The sequence below is a fragment of the Peromyscus maniculatus genome, chromosome 16 (genome assembly GCF_049852395.1).
Source record: "Peromyscus maniculatus bairdii isolate BWxNUB_F1_BW_parent chromosome 16, HU_Pman_BW_mat_3.1, whole genome shotgun sequence".
Classification (NCBI taxonomy): Eukaryota; Metazoa; Chordata; class Mammalia; order Rodentia; family Cricetidae; genus Peromyscus; species Peromyscus maniculatus.
In genome coordinates this window covers 26,616,694-26,639,121 of record NC_134867.1, presented here as the reverse complement: position 1 = coordinate 26,639,121, position 22,428 = coordinate 26,616,694, and the positions used below count along the sequence as shown (strand labels likewise).

The window sequence follows — 22,428 nt, the reverse complement described above, 5'->3', positions numbered from 1 at the left end:
CTGAGAGGAAGTGACGCCACGCAGGCCGAGGGGCGGGTGCGTACTGCGCCGGAAGTGGCTGCCAGACAGTAAATAAGCCCAGAAAAAGCAGGCGCGGAGCTGTCTCCATCTTGTCGGCAGACGCTGGGTCCCGGGACGCGGAGGCGATGGGGAGCGTGCTGGGGCTGTGCTCCGTGGCGAGCTGGGTGAGGCGGCCTGGGGTTGGCGGCGGGTGCGGGCGGGTGCGGGCCGGCTCTTCCGTCCTTTCCCCCGGTCTGTGCGGCTCCGCTTCGGGGCTGGAGCCTAGGGAGGAGGGCGAGGCCCGGAGGGCCCGGGAGCCGCCCGAGCCGCTGCTGGCTGCTCCCCTTTGGGAGTTCCCTGCGGTGTCAGCCTCGGCCGTCGCTGGTCCAGCTCCCTCCTCCGGTGGGCACGTCGTCCCTTTCTGTCCCTTGGTGCCCCGGGCGACCTCGCACTGCGGCACTGTCATTCCCGGAGGCCTCTTTTGTTCTGACGCGCAGCCTCCGGGGGCATCGGGGCCCCGTTATTTGGAACAGGTTTGACAGCGGTGTCGAAGGTAGTCGTCTCGTTTTTGAAATAAAAATAATCCCTCTTAGTACCTTCTTCATCTTTAGTGGCGTGAGCCCTCATACTTCCAAATGTCTGCTTCTAGAAAAGCTCTTCGGTTTCGTGGTACTCATTTTTTTTTTTTTTTGACGTAAGACATGGGCGTGCAATCTGAAAGTCGATGCTTTGTAAGGGTATGCTGCGTTTCGTTAGGCAGTACAACCATCCTTAGTATAATGGCAGGATCTCATAACCCAGAGGGCACAGACAACCCCATTCCCCAATAGACAAAACATTGGCGAGGCAGTTTATAATAACGAGCTTCATTGCTTTGGGCGAGGTTTTATGGATTCAAACCTGTGATTTCTAAGATTAACCCTAAACAGTTTTCTGACTAACCAAATGGTTCCATTGCATGTACATTAACGAACGTACTGGCCAATTTACATGCTTCGTCTCTTAAAATACGCTTTGGTATAACGTGAATTATAAATGCTTAATTTTTATCAAGTACTATGTGGAAGTTCTTGCACCTACAAGCTATTCTCTTGTATTTCTATTTGCAGTCGCATTTTAGAACTTGACCATATAAATTAAGAGAGTCTAATGGAGTCTGTCGAACCACCTATACAGAAGGCAGAATTTAGTGCAGTAAAAATTAATAAAGAAGCCGGGCGGTCGGGGTGCATGCCTTTAATCCCAGCACTCGGGGAGGCAGAGACAGGCGGATCTCTGTTGAGATTGAGGCTAGCGCCGGTCTATAAGGTGAGCTCCAGGACAGCCAGGGCTACACAGAGAAAACCTGTATCAAAAGGCAAAAACAACAAAACAAAACAAAAAAACAAAAATTAGTAAATAAGGGCGTAAGAAGATGATTTAGTTAGTGCCCGTTGCTTCTGCTGGATAATGGAGTTTGGTTCTCAGCACCCTCCTCCGGCTGTTCACAACTGCCTGTAACTCCAGCTCCAGGGAATCTGATTTCCTTGTCTGCTCTGACCTTGTCTCCCCACTGGGAACTTTCTACCACACAGACACACATGCATACATATAAGAATTATAAATAGAGCTGGGCGGTGGTGGCGCACGCCTTTAATCTCTGCCCGGAGGCAGAGGCAGGTGGATCTCTGAGTTTGAGGCTGGCCTGGACTACAGAGTGAGTTCCAAAGCTACACAGAGAAACCCTGTCTCGAAAAACAAAAAAAAAACAAAAAACAAACAAAAAAAATTATAGTTATTATGAAACTTTTCCTTAAAGTTTTAAGCAATTTTTTGTATATGTGTATTTTAAGTCAGTATAGCTTTGGAGAACACATTGGATAAATTACGTTAGTATTTCTACAACTTAGATTGCCACTTTTGTCCACTAAAAGAATGCCTTTGAGAAAACTGACACTGCCTTGCCATCATCTTTTATTAGCATACTGAAAAGGTATTAACAATATGCAGGGTTAAATCTGACAGGAGCTAAGTGGTCACGTTGTTCACCCTGATTCTGCTTCCTGATGACTGAGCTGAGGATTCATCGTGTATAATTTGAATCATCCCTTTTGTTCTGTATGCTTGTCTCTATTTTAATTATTGAGTTTCAGTATATATCTGTAAGTAGAATTTGCCTTATGACACAGTATCTTTTTCACATTTCCAAGTTAATATGTTCATTTACTTGAAAGCTTTTGATAAAATAAAATTTTATTCAAATATTTCTAACATTGAAATCATTAAATTATGTGAAATTAAATTAAAGGCTTGCTATTGAACAATTTTTGCAGACCTCAAATTTAGTAATTCTTCCCTTCTTGTTCATAAAAGAATTACAGAATATTGTTACTGAACTTAAAAAAAGTATGAAAGAAAAATTACAGGTAAGGATCTCTGGACCTATTATCCAATCATAGATCTACAAATATTATCAGCTACTAGTTAACATACCTTTCTCTAAGCTGAGGTCAGCATTAGTGTTTTGAATAGGATTGTTTTTTATAATTAGACCTTGTAAACAGTCATAATCAATTCTTGACCCAAATTAGTTAATGTAGTTAAATAATTAAGAAGAAGTAAGTGGGAATGACCAGATACCAATTTCCTGCCATTGTAGTTCAATGACCTTTTCTTTCTTTCTTTTTTTTTTCTTTTGGGGTGTGTGTAGAAATTATTCCTGGTTGCGGTGGGACATAGAACAGTTTGGTGGGACTTGTCAGCTTTATGAAATGATCTAGTATTGCCATTTCCAGCAGAAAGCTCATCTGAGGCTGTTGGTGCACTGGAGAAAACTTGCAGCTTCCTGTCTGCAAAGGATACCTATATTTGGGGAGCCAAGTGTAGTAAAGTGTCTATTCTGCATATAAAGCATGATTTTTTGTAGATAGTACCTTGTCAGCTCTACTTGGTGCCCATTTGTCTACCAGGGGCCTTGTTTTCTTCTCTTCAGTTACGTCTTTCCCTTTGAGTTTTACATCTTTTATTCCTGTCTCCTGTGTTGGCTAAGATCCTCAATGTAAATGTAAACACCCATGTTTGCCTTGTTTTAGATGGCAGAAAAAAATGCTTTTGATTTAAATGTAGATGAGAATGATAGCTATTTTGTAAATTCCTTTTTTCAAGCCTAGGATACTCTATTCCAACTCATAGGCTGAGGGTATTGAATTTCATCATGTAGCTTTTCTGCATGTATTGAGATGACCAGGTTGAGGTTTTTCCTTAGTTTGTTAATACAGTGAATTAAATTGGTTGAGCCATATTTTTGCCCCACACTAAAACTTAACTTGGTAACAATATTTTATTCCTTTTATATTTCTACTTGATGTGCTAAAATTTAGTTATTAATTTTTATGTTTATGTCCAGGATGATATTAATCTATTGTTTTTCTTATAGCATCTTTAGATTGGTACTAGTAATTCATGTCCATGTCTTCAGTAAGAATATATATTCAATATCTCTGATAGTTTGCATCTTTTAGATTTGGTTTCCTTCCATTTTTGTTCCTAAAAAAGTCCATCTTTTGCTTTAATTCTTGAAACTATTATCACTGACTACAAAATTAAAGTTTGTTTTTTTTTTTTTTCTCTCTTTCAGTACTGACTTTTGTCTGGAACTATTTCTTACCACCAATGTTATTTTTGTCTTTTTTCCTCTATATAAATATGCCTTTATTTACATTATTTTTGCCTGGTTTTAAGATTTTTCTGGTTATTACTATTTTTAAGCAATCTATTATGGTGTTACTTAGTATAATTTTTATCGTGTTTATTTTGCTGAGGTTTTATTCAACTTGGATATGTGAATGTGTAGTTTTTATTGAATTGAGGGAAATTTGGTAATTATTTCTGCAGGAGTTCTCCCTTTTCTTCAGTCCTTCAGGGACTCTTAATTTCACTCACATTAATGGCTTGAAGTTGTGTCATAATGCACCGATTCCCCCTCTTGAAACATCTTTTTTATGTTGGGTCATTTCTGTTGCCGTGGCTTCAGTCAGTTCATTAGTCTTTTCTGTTTATTGGTATTGAGCTGACATACCTTTTTTCTCCAAATATTTAATAGGGTTTTTTAAAATTATCTTCCATATCTCTCCTTCCCGTGTTTGAGTTTCCCTCAACCATCTTGAGTATGTGAAGTGTCCTTAACAATCGTATTAAAAGTCCTCTATAAATGTTCCCCTTCCCAGATGAGTTTTTGACTACTTGGTCCTTGTGGATTTTATTTGCCTGCTCTTCTGCATGTCTTCCAGTTTACTGTTAGATGTCAGGTATACATTTTACCTTGATGAAGGCTGGATTTACTTCCATGTTAAAAACTATTTTTGGGTTTTTTTCTTGGACATAGGTGAATTACTTAAGAGTTTTTTTTTGTTTTTTTTTTTTTTTTAGTTTATCACAAATCTTTTATTCCTCATTGTTTTACATGTAGGTGGGAAGAAGATTTAAAGAAACAGGACAAAGAAAAGGGGGAGGAAAACTGTGTAAATATAAATATCGGTGGACATAGGAGAAACCAGTTAGTTTTTTGTGTTTTGTTGTTGTTTGTTTCTTTGGTTTTTCTTTTTCTTTTTTTTTGGGGGGGGGGGTGTTTTTTTTTTTTTTTTTTTTTTTTATGTTGAATGCCGTTTATTGAAGGAGGGAGGAGGTCTTGAATACAGGCTTACAGCACAATGAAAGGACCCTGGAGGGCAGAAGTTCGCTACAGATGTTTTACAATCTTGCATCTAAGCTGTTAATGCCCATTATGCAGGATACAGGTGAAACCCAGGAGGGAATTAGCATAGGGAGGATACCAAGGACAAGGTCAGCAAGCAAGGCAACAGTTATCCAAAATGGGGGCCAGGGCCCTACAGGTCCCCCTTTTACTAATAAATGAGCTTGTGACTTAGGTTGCATGGGATGTTAGCAGGTCACCTTACCCATCAGACGCCTGCCCAGGCCACACAGGCCAACTCTGTCTTAGGTTGGTGAGCACCCCCCAGGCATAACCCATCTCTAAATACTCATTATCATACAGGCCCAATTGTGTGTGAGCTGCAGAGCTAACTGCTGCCAAAGATCTCAAAGTGGCGCTGGGCTTGCAATCTGTGAGTTCGACACAGAAAAGACCAACAGAAGTCCTAACCCACCCATAGCCAGTAGGCTAAAGGCAACTGAGCCATTCCCTTCCTTAACGAGTCTTACTGTAAATTGGAGTCCTTGTAAGATGGTATCCCAAAGGCAAATGGAACTTGAGTTGACAAATTTATAGTTTTAAAAGCCAATTGAAATGTATATAACTAGTGAATTAAATTTATCATGCCCAATAGAATGAAAGATTAATTAACTGTGGTAGCTACTTTTGCTGCCAGGGTCTCCACTGTACTAGCTGTAGTAAGCAATTATGAAATGGTAATTCCAGAAACAGTAGCAGTGGTGGCCGCCTCTGCTATAACAGCAGCAGCAGCAGCAGCAGCAGCAGCAGTAATGTGAAATTCTCTTCTGGAGTGGGTGGGCATCCACTGACATGGATACAACTCCAGGAACACGAACCGCCAAGGTCCATTTTTCTTGATCCCAGCACGACTTAATCAGGCAGCTCTGCAAAAGAACAGCTAAGAACCATAAAGAAAAAACAGGCAGCTCACAAGGAGCATAACTAATGGTCTTATAATGGCTACATTTAGGCTGATTTTGGTTTTTTGAGACAGGGTTTCTCTGTGTAGCTTTGCACTTTTTCTGGAGCTCACTTGGTAGCCCAGGCTGGCCTCAAACTCATAGAGATCTGCCTGCCTCTGCCTCCTAAGTGCTGGGATTAAAGGTGTATGCCTCCAACACCCGGCTAGGCTGATAAATTTTAAGGTATCTTCAAAGGGGGCTGAATGAATTTCAGGAGGCCAATAAATGTTGCACAGAGCCACTCCTGAAAAGTGTGTATTATACCAGCTTGAAGAGGATTTTGAAAATGAAAAGGCTTAGCTGGCATGCAGCTGTTAACAAATAGAAGTCAGTGACCTTCAGGGTTATCCTCAATCTCCAAGGTGTCTGGGTGACACGTTCTCAAACATACTTGAAAAAGCAGTTACCATACATTACCTTCTGGAGAATCCAACCGCATGGTTACAGTTCCTAGGCTTACGTTAATGCTTGCCAAAGTTGGCCATATTGGGCTCTCAATCCCCATTGGCATCAGAAGGGGAGAGTTTATCACAAAGGCCCAATAGGTCTCTGCCATGTTGGGCTTCAGCAGTAGCCACAGGGTGCACTCAGCACTGAGTAATCCAAAGAGGAACCTCATTGTCCTGAGGAAAGACATAAACAGAACCCTGGGCACACACCAATACCAGATCGGGTCTCTTCCAGGTACCAGTAGAAAGATCCTTCCATCACTCCAGAGGGTGATTTGCAATAGGAGCCCTCCAGTGCTTATCTGCAACGGATACTCCAGCAGAATCCACCGATAATAAATTTAAAATATATAAAACAAGGGAAAGAATAGAATGTGGAGAGGAATGAAGAGTCCCTAGTTCCCCCTTTTTACTTTAGCAAAATAAGTTTGTTTGGGTTTTTTTAATAGTTTAAATTTTTTCTTTTTTATTTTTTTAAATTAATTAATTAATTAATTATTCTGTTATCAGCTTGATATAGTATAAATTCTTATCTTAATAGTGAAATGTTTCATTGAGGTTTGCTCAGTAATTCAGTAAAACCAAAACTTACTTTAAGCCATAGTCATCCTAGGGTCCCCCATGCTATATATATAGCCTCCATGGTTCTGTGGGTTGTAGTCTGATTTGTTCTTTACTTTATATCTAGAATCCACTTATGAGTGAGTACATACCATGTTTGTCCTTCTGGGTTTGGGTTACCTCACTCAGGATGATTTTTTTCTAGTTCCATCCATTTGCCTGCAAATTTCATGCTGTCATTGTTTTTCTCTGCTGAATAGTACTCCATTGTGTATATGTACCACATTTTCTTAATCCATTCTTCAGTTGACGGGCATCTAGGTTATTATTTAAGAGATTTTTATGTCCTTGATGCTTGCTTTTTTAAAAAAAAATAAATAAAATGAGTACAGCCTATTTAGTGCTCAGAAATTCCAGTAGTAGTTAGTGTTTCTCTACCCAACACCCACAGCCTCCTTGAGTAATTTGTTCAGGTGAATGTGACTGTGCCCAGCAGATAGAGCTAGCTTGCTTGTCCCATTGCTTCCACTGTGGAATCCTGCCCTAGGAGTGCTAGCTGCTTTCACTTCCCTGAATTCCTTACTCTGTCTTAGCAGGTGGACTGTTGTGCTGATCCATTCTCCCAGTTAGAAAGATGGGCAGATTCTATGGTTTACATCATCTCCTTTCTAAAATTACTACCTTGTATTTCTTCTTTCCAGTTTTATTAGTTCATAATGTGTTCGAAATACTTGATTTTTTTCCCGTTGCTAAAGCAAAGATAAGTCTGATCACTGTTACTTCATCTCAGCCTGCATTTAGGTAATTATCTCAAGTACTATTCACCATTCATAATTTCATTCTCAGCTGCATCTTTTTGTTCCTGGATAGCATGCTGGTGAGTTCTTTTGTTTCTTCCCGTTCTTATTTTCAATATCCCTGTGATCTGCTATTTTCTCATTTCATTGCTGAGCTAGTGTGTTCTCTCTCTTGTTTCTATAGCTCAGATAAAATATACTGGCAGTATATTTCCTTCTCATTCAGTTATTTTTATTCAAAATGTCTTGTTTCTTATCTTGTAGTCATAGAATTCTTTATTTTTAATTTTCCAAGTGCATGCATAATCACTGTGCCATCTTTTTCTGTTCCTGAAGCATAATGTAAAACATCTTTGTGTACATCTTAACAGTTATATTGGCTATAGTAATGTGTTTACTACAACACGATTTGACTGGAATGTCTGATTCCTTTCCCTTCGAATACCCTGGTTCATCCAACCTGAAGTCTGACTGACGGAGTTCAGTCCAGGTTATGGCTCCAGTCCTTGTGAGAATACTTAAAATAAACTTTGTCTTTTGAGATATTTCTTGTTAATGCCTATACATCTTAAGCTCTCCTGGTCAAAAGCCTATTCATTTCCTAGTTTAGCATAGAGTTCATTAGAGAAAGTTAGCTAGTTAGCTAGTTGTTAACCAGTTGTTCACTTAGCCCTTTTTTTTTTTTTTAAAGCCTGTTCTTATAGTTTTGTAGCTATAAACAGAAAGGTTGAAAAGGAAAAAATAAGAACACCGATTTACTTTGGTGTTGTGGTGGATGATATTTCCCTACCCCGCTCTGTTGCCTCCATCTTCTTGGGTTGAGAATTCCCAGAATTTTAGGGCTGTACTCTTCTTATCTGGGAGGCAGGGGCTGAGGTGAGCTTAGTGTCTGTGCTGTTTATAAATATTCCATTTCTTAGCTAGATCTCGGTCGCTCTTGTTATTTGCCTCGTTTTACTCGGTGTGCAGGACAAGGGCTGTGTGTTGTTAGTCCTTGCTCCATCTCTGCCTCTAGGTTTTAGAACATTAGGTAATGTATGTGAACCAGATATTTTAGTCTTTTTTTTAAATGAATGTCACTGTTTATCAACCTTTCAACAAATAGAATGTACCTTTTTGTGGAACCACGTGAACTGTGCTGACCTTTACTGTTTTCCCCAGATACCATGTCTGTGTGGAAGCGCCCCATGCTTGCTGTGCCGCTGCTGCCCCAGTGGAAACAACTCGACCGTGACTAGATTGATCTATGCACTTTTCTTGCTTGTTGGAGTGTGTGTAGCGTGTGTAATGTTAATACCAGGGATGGAAGAACAACTGAATAAGGTCAGTCTTTCGTTTTACTCTGGATGAACTGAAATTGTAGCATATACATTAATAACTTTGGGTACTAAAAAGAAAGTAATATTAAAAATACAGTAATATGTAATCCTAGTTTTAGTAGGTCATATTCTTTTAGGGAAGACAATATGAAGTAGCTTGTTCAGTTCTGTGATGGCAGCACAGAAAACGTTCTTTGGCTGTTTCTGTGGTTGTTTGCTTCCCACCAGAACTAGATGGTAGATTCAATTACTGCAGACACACCACATGCTGTGGTCTCCCAGAGGTCTGATGGTCCTCTTCTGGTCTCTGTGGGTACCAGTAGTCATGTGCACATGCAGACACATAATCAAAAAATAAATCTTTAAAAAAAATGAAAATACAGTCATTTTCCTTTTTTTCTTCAGTGAGTTGGCTAATGGGAACAGAAGGGAATATATAGTCTGTAACATGTTCACTTGAAGCTGTCATATACTTGTGTGTATGTAGTTTAGGCTGCTAAAATACTACAAAAATGTGGTTTAACAGAAATTTCTTTCTTACGTGTTTGGATGTGAGAGATTTGAAATGAGGGTGCCAAGAAAGTTTGGTTCCAGTGAGGATCTTTTGTTTGCAGTTGACTGTTGTGCATTTTCATGTCATAAGGAGAGAAGTAGCAGGCTGTGTCATGCCTTTTCATATAAAGACACAAATCTTTTAATGAAGGATGAACTTGATGGCCTCATTATTGTCCCCTTCCTAATCTTGTTCTATTAGGGATCAGAGTTACAAGATAGGAATATCAGGGCCAGTTAGATGGCCCGGTGGCTGTGGCAAAATGTATTTGCTACCAAGCTCAGTGAACTGAGTTCCATCCCAGGAATCCACATGATGGAAAGAGAAAACCCACTAATTCCCCTGAGTTCCATCTAATCTCCAAAAGTATACTATGGCATATGCATATAGCTAATTAATTTTAAATAGATGAATTTTGGGCAGATGATATAGAGGCCCAACACTGTTCACCTGTGAGGAATTAGAAACCATTAGTTCAGATCAGAGTGAGTATATGTTTTGAGAGCTGGAAATAGAAATCCTGGCAGCAATGCTGTAGAAAGCCATTCAGGGTTAGTGCTGCTAGAACCTCATCAACTGCTCTTCAGGGAGTTGACAAAGAGGAAGCGGAGAGAAAAACCCCAAGTATACAGGATTTAGACAGACTTGTCGAAAGACTGTCAGTGCACCAAGGGTTAAAGAAGGTCAGGACTTCATTGGAGTACTGGGACTAGGGTGGGAGGAATAGTTTATTCTTATAATATATGTAGTTTTCAATAATACTGACACTTAACTCATAGAAGCTCTTTTTTTTGCATCCCGATTTCACTGCAACTTTGTGTCTGTGAGTGTGTGTTGGTGGTGATCAAGGCCAAGGCCTCCCCTGTGTTGCATGGGGAGGGCTCTATTACTGCACCTCTCCACCCTACCCAGTTACCTTTCTGAAATGGTCACTGCTGTTTCTCAGGATTATGAATTAAAATATGAAGTATTGTCAGCTCAAGTTAAGTCAGTCTGCCTATGATCAGAAATAGCACTGAAAGGTCTTATACTCAAAATGGATTTAAATAGCATTGGCCCTAAAAAGCCATTTAAAAAAAAATGCTCTACAGTCTTAGAAATGACTGTTTTATGTAATTCTTTAAGCTTTTGTTCATTTCTTCCCACTTATCTTACATATGTAATTCAGTACTTCACAATAGAATGCATGTCTCATAAAACTTAGAATTATGGTATGCTATAAACGTTCATTTTTTGTTTTTATGTAACATTCGGATACATATTTAAAGATTTAAAATCTTCAGCTCAAAAAAATAATCATCCAGCCTAGATATGGCCATTGTTAGTTTTCCAGCTTAGATATGGCCATTGTTAGTTTATTATCTATTATTTGCTCATTTGGAAGTTTTAACTTTTTTTTTTTAATTGGTAAGTCAAAGTCTCACTGTGTAGCCCCAGCTGGCCTGCTTCTGCCTCCTGCTGTGCTGGGATTAAATGCTTGTGCCACCATGCCTGGCCCTACCCCCATTAAAATGCAGCAGGGTTATTTTGATTATATTTATTTGTATGGCTTGTAAAACAGATTACAGTTTACATGGAACTTTTAGTTCATGAGAAATATTGATCATAAGCCCATTTTGTTTTCCTAGATTCCTGGGTTCTGTGAGAATGAGAAAGGTGTTGTTCCTTGTAGTATTCTGGTTGGCTACAAAGCTGTGTATCGCTTGTGCTTTGGCTTGGCCATGTTCTACCTTCTCCTCTCTTTACTAATGATCAAAGTGAAAAGCAGCAGTGATCCTAGAGCTGCGGTCCACAACGGGTAAGCCTTGAATTACTCGAGAGAAAAGTCTAGAGAGCCTTTTTCCTCCTGGCAATTTTGAATTTACCCAAAGAAATTTCAAAGCAGAGTCATCTTGACCATAAAAAGTTTTAAAAACTCTGGTTGATTTTCCTAGAGAAAGCCTTGCTTTGGATATTAAATAGTGGTAGTGAGTCATTTATTGGCATCATCTCTGATTATGTATCTTATTTTCAAAGGAGGATGTGTATATGTGATTAAAGAAAGAGGTGTTGATTCCCCTTCTTTTAGCTTCTGGTGAACCTGTCCTATTACATAGAACTCTAAATTTCCTAGATCTGCAAGGCAGCCAAATCGAAAGAAACTTTATTCCTCAACAAGCATTGATTTTTCTAGGTGATTGTTTTCACAACCTAGAAAAAAAGTGCTAATTTAGTCAGTCTCCTTTAATATTGAATATCTCATCTGGTAGTTTATTTGAATGTTTGAATCGTATCTACTTCTTCCTACAAACTCATTTTTCTTAGTATGTTTTATTGCTTATTTGTCAACATGCTATGCCAAAGATGGAATAAGAATGTAATATCGCATTAATAAAAAGTGTTCTATAACAGGCTATTACCATTTCAGTTATTGGCTGCTTTGAATATAGGCACTTGTCATAATTTATTAAATTAAAGCAATTCATCTGTGAAATAAAATTGTACTTTATATATTCAGTCCTTGGGAATGAAGCCTGTATTCTCAAATGAATTGGTGACACATCTTTCTTAAGATCAGCCTTACAATAGCCTGTGGAATGGTTTTTTGTTGTTACTGTTTTCAGTATATGCTTAAAACTATTAGGTAAAATATAACTGTTCTTTAAGTGGTTCCAAGAAGATTTACTGTTTGAGTTATTTGTTGGGTGCTTATTATTAAAGATACATTTCTTTCTGTCTTAGATTCTGGTTCTTTAAATTTGCTACAGCAGTCGCAATTATTGTTGGAGCTTTCTTCATTCCGGAAGGCACTTTTACAACCGGTGAGGATTTAAAAAAAAATTCTGTGATAATATTTTTGTTTGTTTGTTGTACAGGATGTCGTAGTAATTGCTACCTGGAGTTGTCATTCTCTTACTGTTTGGTTTTTCTTTTATGCCAGTTGCAAAATCAATTTTCATACAAGTTTGTTTTCCCTTTTTGTATCAAGATTATTAAGAAAAATAATAAAAACTAAAGCAGTCATTCCTTCACTTAAAATACATTATTTTTCCTTTCAGTGTGGTTTTATGTAGGCATGGCAGGTGCCTTTTGTTTCATCCTCATACAACTAGTCTTGCTTATTGATTTTGCCCATTCTTGGAATGAATCATGGGTTGAAAAAATGGAAGAAGGGAACTCAAGGTGTTGGTATGCAGGTAAGCTTTTATTTCATAGAGGATCCTCAGTATGGTGAACATTAATGAGGACAGAAGAGTTTGCAGGGAAATCCCTTAGGATTTTTGTGTTCTAATTTCCTATGAAGAGTGACTGTATCAGCAACTTATTGAACATTAGTAAGTACTTTACTAATTTACTTCCTAACTAGCACCTTATCTGGGGACTAGTAAGGAAACCAAAAGATCCGTGAATAGCTGGAATGATGTACAGAGTCTGTTGCTTAAAGCATATATTTTTGCAGACAACTTTCCCAGTACATTAAAAGTAAAATGTTAAAGGGAAGACTACTAGAAATAACATAGAGTTGTTTAATTCAGCAGAAGCAATAAACAAAACAAAACTTAGGACCACTTTATGAAAGTATAAAGGCTGCCTAACACCTAAGGGGATTTCTGTAGTAGTATGATTCTAAGAAGAAGCTTGAGTTAATTGGTTAGTTACATAAAATCTAAGATTTGTTTAAAAACAAGTACCAGGCTGAATTTCTAATATTTTTATGAAATCTAATAATTCCATTGTATTTCTTTCACAGCCCTCTTATCAGCTACAGCTCTGAATTATTTGCTGTCTTTAGTTGCCATCATCTTATTCTTTGTCTACTACACTCACCCAGCCAGTTGTTCAGAAAATAAGGCATTCATCAGTGTCAACATGCTCCTCTGCGTTGGTGCTTCTGTAATGTCTATACTGCCCAAGATCCAAGTATGTACTTCCTGGCACTCATTTTTATAAGCCTTTAACTTTCTAAATTTTCATACATCAGAATGTCAGACATTTATTTGTATTACTTAATATTTTGTTTGTAGGAATCACAACCAAGATCTGGCTTGTTACAGTCTTCAGTAATTACAGTCTACACAATGTATTTGACATGGTCTGCTATGACCAATGAACCAGGTATGTTTTATTTATAATGAGTTTTGCAGTATTGACTTTTTTATTCAGAACTGTTCATTTTAAGGGAGGAAGTTACCTAATTAGACTGGTAGAAGAATAAAGCATGTAAATAGTATTACTTCATCTTTAAGGTATTACTGTTTTCCTTTTCATTTAGTTTCTTCTTTCACTAACAAAATGATACGGTTCTAAGAAATCCTATGAAAACATATATACTTATTTTTTACAGTGTGTAAGATAGTTGTATATAGGAAGAAAAAGTATTTTCAATTTTTATGTTTTGTTTGAGACAGAGTTTCACTTTGCAGTCTAGGCCAACCATGACTTCTTGGTATTCATTCCTCATGCCGCAGCCTCAAATTCTGAACATGAACCATTCCTAGCTTTAAGTGTTTTCTCAGTTGTAAATTTAATTATAACTTTTCCACATTTTTTATAATTATCTTGTAGTAGATAACTGGCTTTGTAACGAATCTCTGTACTCATTACACTGAATTCCATGGGAAATAAAATTATGTGTGTCCTGAAAGGACAAAGAAATTGCTATTTTTAGAAATTTTTTTTTACCTGTAAAATCATATTTGTATAAAATACTTTCTCTGACTTTAATCATACTGTTTACAAACTCATTAAATACTTTTCCAGTTGTTACAGAGACAGAGATCTTAGTGTATAGAGAATCCTCTTCCCTCACTCCAAAATAAGTAGTTTTAAAATATCACTAATGATTTGCTTGAGAAGTTAGCCTTAGGTAGTTTTCATTAATAAAGTGGAGATTAAAGATTTGGATTTGTTGGAATCAAAAGTGAATATATATATTGGGCACTTAAGTATATGCTTATCCTTTTAAAATGGCAAAGCAATTGGTAGGAAAGGCATTGATTTCTTTTCTTTTTTACAAGATGGATTTTATCTCCTTGAGCTTTTTGAGGGTAATAGACACGGTGGATTCAAGTAATAGATAAGCCCAATGCTTTAAGGCTGTAGCTGTTTAGTTGGAAGCAACAATGCTAAGGGCACAGTTGTACTGAAGGATTTCTTCACAGCATCCTTCCTCTCTAGCTTATAAGAGTAAATGCAGTGGAGTTCATTGAAACAAAAATCTCTTTGTCCACTGTCTGTGGGAAGAATAAGAGTTGTGCATTATGAGTGATACCAAGAGTAATTTCTGATTTAGCCTTTGTTCTGTTGAAAAAAAATAACAAGCAGAACAGCAGACCTGTGGTGTCAAGATTAACTCCTGCAACCCACCAAGGTGTCCAGTGTATCACCTTAAGATCACTGTAGGATTCTTTTTATTTTTTTTCTTTTATTGTAAATAGATTTTTTTCCTCATACAATATATCCTGATTATAGTTTCCCTCCCTCTACTCCTCCCAGTTCCTCCCCACCTCCCCTCCTTTCTGGATTCACTCTTTCTGTCTCTCATTAGAAAAGAACAGGGTTCTAAAAGATAACAACCAAACATGACAAAATATCTAACATGAAGCAAAAGCTATCATATCAGAGTTGGACACAGCAACCCAACAGGAGAAGAGTCCCAAGAAAGGACACAAGAGTCAGAGACCCAGTCCTTATCAGGGTCAGAAGTCCCATAAAACTACTAAGCTAGTAGTTATAGTACATATGCAGAGGACCTGGTACAGAACCCCTGTAGGCCCTGTGCTTGCTCCTTCAGTCTGAGCTAATGTGTGCCTTGATTGATTCAGAGGGTCTTGTTCTCCTGGTGTCCTCCATCTTCTCTGGCTCCTACAATCTCTCCACCTCTGCTTTTGCAGGACTCCCTGAGCTCTGAGGGGAGGGATTTGATAGCGACCTTCCATTTAGACTCTCCACATGTCTGGAGAGGGATTGAATTTCCTTTTTAAGACCAGTAGTGTTTGGTTTTACCCTAAAGTCTCTGGACTATCTAATCTGGGTTTTGGTCAACCAAGCAGTGTCGGGTATGAGTTCCTTCTCATGGAGTGGGCCTTAAGTCAAATCAGACTGGTTGGCCACGCTCAAAAGTTTTGTGCTATCATTGCCCTAGCATATTTTGCAAGCAGAACACATTGTAGGTCAAAGGTTTTATGGCTAGGTAGCTTGCAGAGTACATTCCTACACCAAAGAGACTACAACATAGGGGTCCGTATTCAATACGTTGTGTGAGTGTTGTCCTCAGCAATGGGGTCCTGATATCAGTTTGCAGAGAGCAACCCTTTTGTCTTAGCAACAGCCTGGGTTGTTTGGGAATTTCCATGGGACCCACTTGGCCAACAACTCAATTGAATGTAACCCAGTCCCACCACTAGAAGCCTCACGTGGCTACAAGAGATGAGCATTTTAATGACTGCTTTTATTTCCTTAGGGATTTAAGGTTTATTTAAATTGTTTATCTGATCTTGCATTTAATTTTGGCAAGTGGTACCTATGGAGAAAATTAATTTCTTTTAGATTATCCAATTTGGTAGAATACAGGTTTTTAGTATGTCCTTATAATTAATCTAGATTTCATCAGTATCTCTTGTTATGTCCCCCTTTTCATTTCTGATTTTGCTAATTTGGATATTCTCTTGTCTTTTAGCTAGAGGGTTTGTCTATCTTGATGATTTTTCTCAAAGAACCAACTCTGTCTCATTGATTCTTTTATTGTTCTCTTTGCTTCCTCCTTTTTTCCTTTCAGACCTCAGTTTGATCATTTCTTGCTGTGTACTCTTGGGTGTGCCTACTTACTTTGCTTCCAGAGGTTTCAGGTGTGCTGTTAAGTTGGTTGCTATGCTAGTATGAGATCTCCCCAATTTTTCATATAGGCACCCAGTGCTATGAACTCTCCTCTTGGCACCGCTTTGTGTCCCCATAAACTTGAGTATGCTGTGTATTATTTTCATTACTAGAGAGTCTTTAACTTATTTCTGTCTTGACCCAGTTTTCATTCAGAAGAGAGTTTTTCAGTTTCCTTGAGTTTGTAAGCTTTCTGTTGTTTCTGTTGTGGATAGCCATCTTTAATCCATGGTGATCTGAGAGGCTGCAGGGAGTTACTGCAATTTTCATACATCTCTTGAGACTTGCTTTGTGTACAACTGTGTGGTCAGTTTTGGAAAAAGTTTCATGAGGTGCAGAGAAGGTATATGCTTTTGTATTGTGTAAAAATCTGTAGCCGGGTGGTGATGGTGCAGGCCTTTAATCTCAGAACTCGGGAGGCAGAGGCAGGCAGATCTCTGTGAGTTCAAGGCCAGTCTAGTCTACAGAGCAAGATCCAGGCACCAAAATTACACAGAGAAACCCTGTCTCAAAAAATGAATGAATGAATGAAATTAAATAAAAATAAAAAACAACAAAAAACACAAAACCAAGTTCATTTGGTTTGTAATGTTTGTTAGCTCCAGTTTTCTCTGTTTAGTTTTTGTCTGGATAATCTATCTATCAGTGAGAGTGGGGTATTGAAGTCTCCCACTGTTAGTGTATGAGGGTCAATATGTGATTTAAGCTGTAGTAGTGCTTCTTTTACAGACTTGGGTGTTTGGGGCATAGCTGTTCAGAATTGAAATGTCATCTTGATGAATTTTTCCTTGATAGTAAGTATGTAGTGTAGTTTTGGTTTGTAGTCTATTTTGTTAGATATTAAATGGCTACACCAGTTTGCATTGTATTTCTAAATGTATTAACTTTAGGTAGGTTGTCTAAATTGTATCCATTTGTTGATCAAGATATCTTGGCGCTCATAAGGTTGGAAATAAAGTAATTTAAGTTTTCAAAAATAAAATTAGGCAGGAAAAACCCCTTAATGTCCTAATTTTTTTATACTGCTCTAACATTTAATTTGACCTCAATGTACTTTATAGAAACAAACTGCAACCCAAGTCTTCTAAGCATCATTGGCTTCAATAGCACAAGACCTCTCCCAAAGGACGGGCAGTCTGTGCAGTGGTGGCATCCCCAAGGGATTATAGGACTGGTTCTCTTCCTACTGTGTGTGTTTTACTCAAGGTAAGAAAGGCTATAAAATCTTTTACAGAGTGTATTTATATAGATTAAGGAATTACTTATTTTTAAAAGTCATTTCTTTTTCTTTTTCATGCAGCATCCGTACCTCCAACAATAGTCAGGTTAATAAGCTGACTCTAACAAGTGATGAGTCAACACTAATAGAAGATGGGAATGCCAGAAGTGAAGGATCTCTAGAAGATGGCGATGATGTCCACCGAGCTGTAGATAATGAAAGGGATGGCGTCACTTACAGTTACTCCTTCTTTCACTTCATGCTTTTCCTGGCTTCGCTTTATATCATGATGACCCTTACCAACTGGTACAGGTACTCACATCTCACGTTAACTTTGGGTAATTTTGGTGGGTTTTTCGACTCTGTTGTAAAATATGTGACAGTAAGTACTTGAGTGCATGTGTACCTGGTGTGTGAAGGCCAGAGATGGAAGACCAAATAGACTAGCTAGCTAGCCAGAAAACTCTGGTGATCACCCTGTTTCCACCCTTCCCTAGTGGAATGACAAGTGAGTGACACCATACCTGGCTTTTTAAAAATGGGGGTTCTGGGATTAGACTCCAGTTCCCAAGCTTCAAAGTACTTTTTAATCCTCTGATGTAGTTCAATATTTAGTTAAAATGAATTCTGAGAGTGGGAAATACGGATTTTACTTCCTTAACAATTGCACAAATGTGGTTGTCCAAATCTTGAAGTTTAAATGAAAAACTTTATATAACCATGTTTTAACAGAAATTCATGGTAATTTAATATACAAGATATCTGAAATTTTTTGAATGTGAATACATTGTGTGATTCTACTTCTAGTATTATTCTCTTAACCGTGTTTTTTATCCTTTCAAAATTCAGACTTTCCGGAAAAAGTAACCATTTGTAGTTTGTTTTTAAACTGACTTTGTTTAAAATGATTACCAAAAGATTCTACACAAGATTGACATTGACCTATATGGTTGGACAAGTGTATTTTCAGGAATTTTTAATGCATGTCTGTAAATAGTGTATAAAATATTTATCATACGAGCAAAAGATGGAGAAAAATATTATTCTTCCCTGATGTTTTTGAGGCTAGTATTTATATTTTTATGATTAAAAAGTATATTTTAATCAAAATATTAAACTATATCTTATTAAGCCAAGATGTAAGTAGCTCTCCGTAATTGATAACTTTTACTATCAGATAATACCAAATGTTAAAAATTAGTTTTAAAAATGTAAAACTTATATTTCTGCTTGCATACAAAAATCAGCTAACTTCAGGACATATTTCCTGTCTGTCAAATCTGAGGGAGGAAGTAGTGTTAGCTGTTCCAGTCTTGTACATAATAGTCACACATTATTTACTCAGGTCTTATCTGCTCCTGTTTAATAACATGTAGAATTATATCCGTGCTTTAGAACTATGCGAAAGATTGCCTCAGTTCTGCGCTGTGCTCAAAGGAAGTCTTCCTGATGCGTCAGTATGGAAGGCATGGCAGCAGGATGAGCTACTGCACATTGGTATCACAAAACCATACAAAGGAAGCTTGAGTGAAGGGGCATAGTAGTTTGAAGGCTTAGTAACACAGTCCATTCACCAAAGTAGTCACTTCTACATTTCCTCAAATTTTAGGTATGAGCCTTCTCGTGAGATGAAGAGTCAGTGGACAGCAGTCTGGGTGAAAATCTCTTCCAGCTGGATTGGCATCGTGCTGTATGTTTGGACACTGGTGGCACCACTTGTTCTTACAAATCGTGATTTTGACTGAATCGGACCTCTGGCATGAAAGTCCTACTTTGGTAATTGTTTATTTGACATTAACAGTATTCCCAATTTTTGTAAAGTTTTATGTGTTGTTGTATAACTCACTGTTTTTTCTCTTGCATGAATTAGATTTACTCTGCCATTTTATCCATGTTCTTGCTAAGTGTATTGATGATATGGATTGCAAAGAGAATTTTGAATAAGGTGGCAAATTAGGAAAGATGAACACTGATAGGCATATCATCTGCTCTGTACATATGAAATTAAAAGTAAAAAACATTCTTGACAGTTGGTCTCAAATTGTGTTAGACCATACGCTATTTTAGAAACATTACTGTATGGCTGCCTTTTGAAATACTTGGTGTGTTGCCTTACAGGACTGCAAAGCAGATAAAGCAAATAGTTGTTCTAAAATTATGTAAATAAGCCACAAGCTAGTTGTCTGCAGAATGCAAGTCACTGTAGGTTTGTCAGGATTTTCTCTTACTAGGTACAGAATGGTCGTTCACTGGAAAACAGTATAGGATGTGGAGAAAGGCAACGGAACAGGCAAGAGCCTTCATGCAAAGTCTCTGGTAGTGGGTTTTAAAGTGAATATACACTTAGATCATGAGATCTAAGATCTTAGCTTTCTATGTAAGACAGGGTGGCCTTCACCAACAAAATGAACTTTGTTCTTTACAAACATACAATTATGGATTTCAGAGATGTTAGCGTTTACACAAAGTTTTGAAATGAAAATCATGTGTTAGAAAAATTTTGAAACTAAACATTTGCAAATCAAAACTGGGATTCCTCTGACAGGATGTGAAGTATTATGCTCTGGGTTAGAGACTTGGGATCCCGTCCAGCTCTTACTTTAAAAATGAAGCAGAAGCACAGACTCAACTAGCTCAAACAGCTAGTTAGTGGCAAAGTTGAGAAGTTCTAAGTTTACCAAAACTAGCCAACATTGACATAAAAATTTTTATATCCAAAATACAGTAATTCATTTCATAAATCATTAATGGTAATTTGTGATATGTATTGCCGCTGTTCTGCATGCTTTTTATCCAAACATATGAAGGCCAGGTGTATAAGGAACTTGTAGAATAGACTACTTACATTATATTACACTACACATTTAAACATGCTTAAAATGTATTTACTGCCATGTAACTGATAAAATAGTCAATTTGAAAATCAGTATGCCGTTTAATTTAGATAAAAATGTTTATTTATGTGTAAATTAGTTATCTAGTAAAGCTCAGTTTACATTTGCTTCTTAAAAATATTTATTCTGCACATGGAATATAACAATTGCTCTTAATTTCCCAAATTTACTGTGTTAATACTGTGTTTCACAATTTTGAATGCCTGTGTTCTGTCTCTTAAATAAAGTGAATTCAGAGAAACTGTGTGGTAGTGGTTCCTTAGCATTAAAACCTCAGGTGGCTTTAACTAAAGATTTCTTTTTCCCTGTGTGAAAATGACGGGGCTCTAGAGAACAAATACCCACCTTTTACTCTGACAAATTATTTTGAAAGTAATTTTACCCCTTTTTTGTCTGTTGAATCCTGAACTTGGTTCTCAAAAGTAAAGTAGTATTATTACCCCTAAAGAACCTTCGGTAAATGAGCCAGTTCAGTCTAGAGAATGGATTTTAGTTCTGAAAACTGAAAATGCACACCTCTTGTGTCCTCCACCAGCCATGGTTTTAAAAGTTGTGGCGTGTCCAACAATATAATTGGTCGCAGAGTTTCTTTCTGTTGCTGTGAAAAAAACACCATGACCACAAGCAAACTGGGGAAGAACCAATACAGAGGCCACGGGGGAGTGCTGCTTACTTACTGGCTTGCTCCCTATGATTTGCTCTGTCTGCCTACTTTTATATCATTCCAGGACGGGCTGGGCCCTCCTACATCAATGACAGTTTAAGAAAATGGCCAGCAGGGTTGCCTTCTGGCCAGTATAGTTGGGACATTTTATCATTTGAGGTTTTCTATTCCCAAATGATTCTAGCCTGTTTGTTGTTGATATAAACACTAACTAGTACACAACTGTACTGATAAGACATCCCTATCCTTGAATTACTATACTACATTAACTTCCTATCAGTATAATGGAATATGTGAGAGAACTTATGAGTTTGTCAAGGTATCATGCCAGTGAGAATCCATGGCAGAGCAAGATTCTGGACTCCTCACCCCTCAAAAGGGGCCAGGACTACATCATCTTCAAGAATATGCCAACAAGGCCCCACCTTCTGTAGTTTCCATCACTGCTCCTTAGTACCCTGGGAACACCACCATAAACATGGGAATATTTGACATCAATTATAGCATCTGCCAGACTTTGGTATATTTTGTTTGTAAATTCTGTATTCAGAGTATTTAGGCAGGTAATTGTTTATGAGAGAGAGACAAAGACAGACTGGAAGCCAGTGGATGGCACTGGATTCTCTGGATCTAGTTACAAGTGGTTGGGAACTGCCTGACTGGTGCTGAGAACTGAACTCCGGGCTCTCTAGCCACTACAGCAGTTCTAATAGCCCAAACTAGAGAATAGATGTCTTTCAGTGTGCAAATGATTAAACATGGTGTACAAGTAGTAAGGAAATAAGTAACAACTCAAAATCTGGGTTAGTGTATAACAAATACAAAATGTGGAAATGGCTTGTTTATGAAATACTACTTGTAGCTTGCTTTTGCAAACCAAACTTTAACCTGTGGCCTGTGGGGCGTTTACCCACCACCCCCACAGTTCCCCAGAGTTTTCTTGAGTGCGAGCAGCAGGAAATATTAGATAGAAGGATTTATAGCAGAGAATCTTGCGGAGATAAACAGAAAATAAAGGATAGCCTCGAGAGGGCCTGGAACCTATTCCAACGGGCCCTGTCTCTGACCCAGGGTTTTTATAGAGACGCCAAGGGGGTGGAGCAAAAGACCTCCTCCCCCAGCACAGCCAAGTGCAGACCATCTCAGGCCCGTGGTCCTGATCATCCTCTATTCGGACCTGCTGGGTAAAGCCACAAGGAACCCGAGAACGGGCTCCCACAGGTCCCCACTTCTTAATATATAAAAAAATAACTATTAATGGCTTACAGCAATCTCCATAGCTGTTATACCTCCCAGTATGGGAGTAGAGGATGATACCGATGGCATTTCTCTTTTGAATTAGGTCCAAGGTGACCACAGCAGTCTTAGCTGCCTCAAGCCCTTTCTAAAACAAAAACTCTTAAGGCGACTACAAACTTAAAGAATCCCTTAGCTTCATCAT

At 38.1% G+C, this 22,428-nt stretch overlaps 1 protein-coding gene across 1 annotated transcript; it reads left to right on the top strand.

Moving 5' to 3' along the window:
* Positions 1–4: 4 nt before the first annotated feature.
* Positions 5–20,564, top strand: Serinc1 (serine incorporator 1). Its single transcript, XM_006981262.4, has 10 exons — positions 5–185; positions 8,645–8,806; positions 10,984–11,153; positions 12,077–12,156; positions 12,394–12,531; positions 13,086–13,255; positions 13,360–13,450; positions 17,272–17,416; positions 17,511–17,741; positions 19,039–20,564. The coding sequence occupies exons 1-10, from the start codon at positions 147–149 to the stop codon at positions 19,172–19,174; spliced, it is 1,362 nt and encodes a 453-aa protein (XP_006981324.1). The 5' UTR covers positions 5–146; the 3' UTR covers positions 19,175–20,564.
* The last annotated feature ends 1,864 nt before the right edge of the window (positions 20,565–22,428 follow it).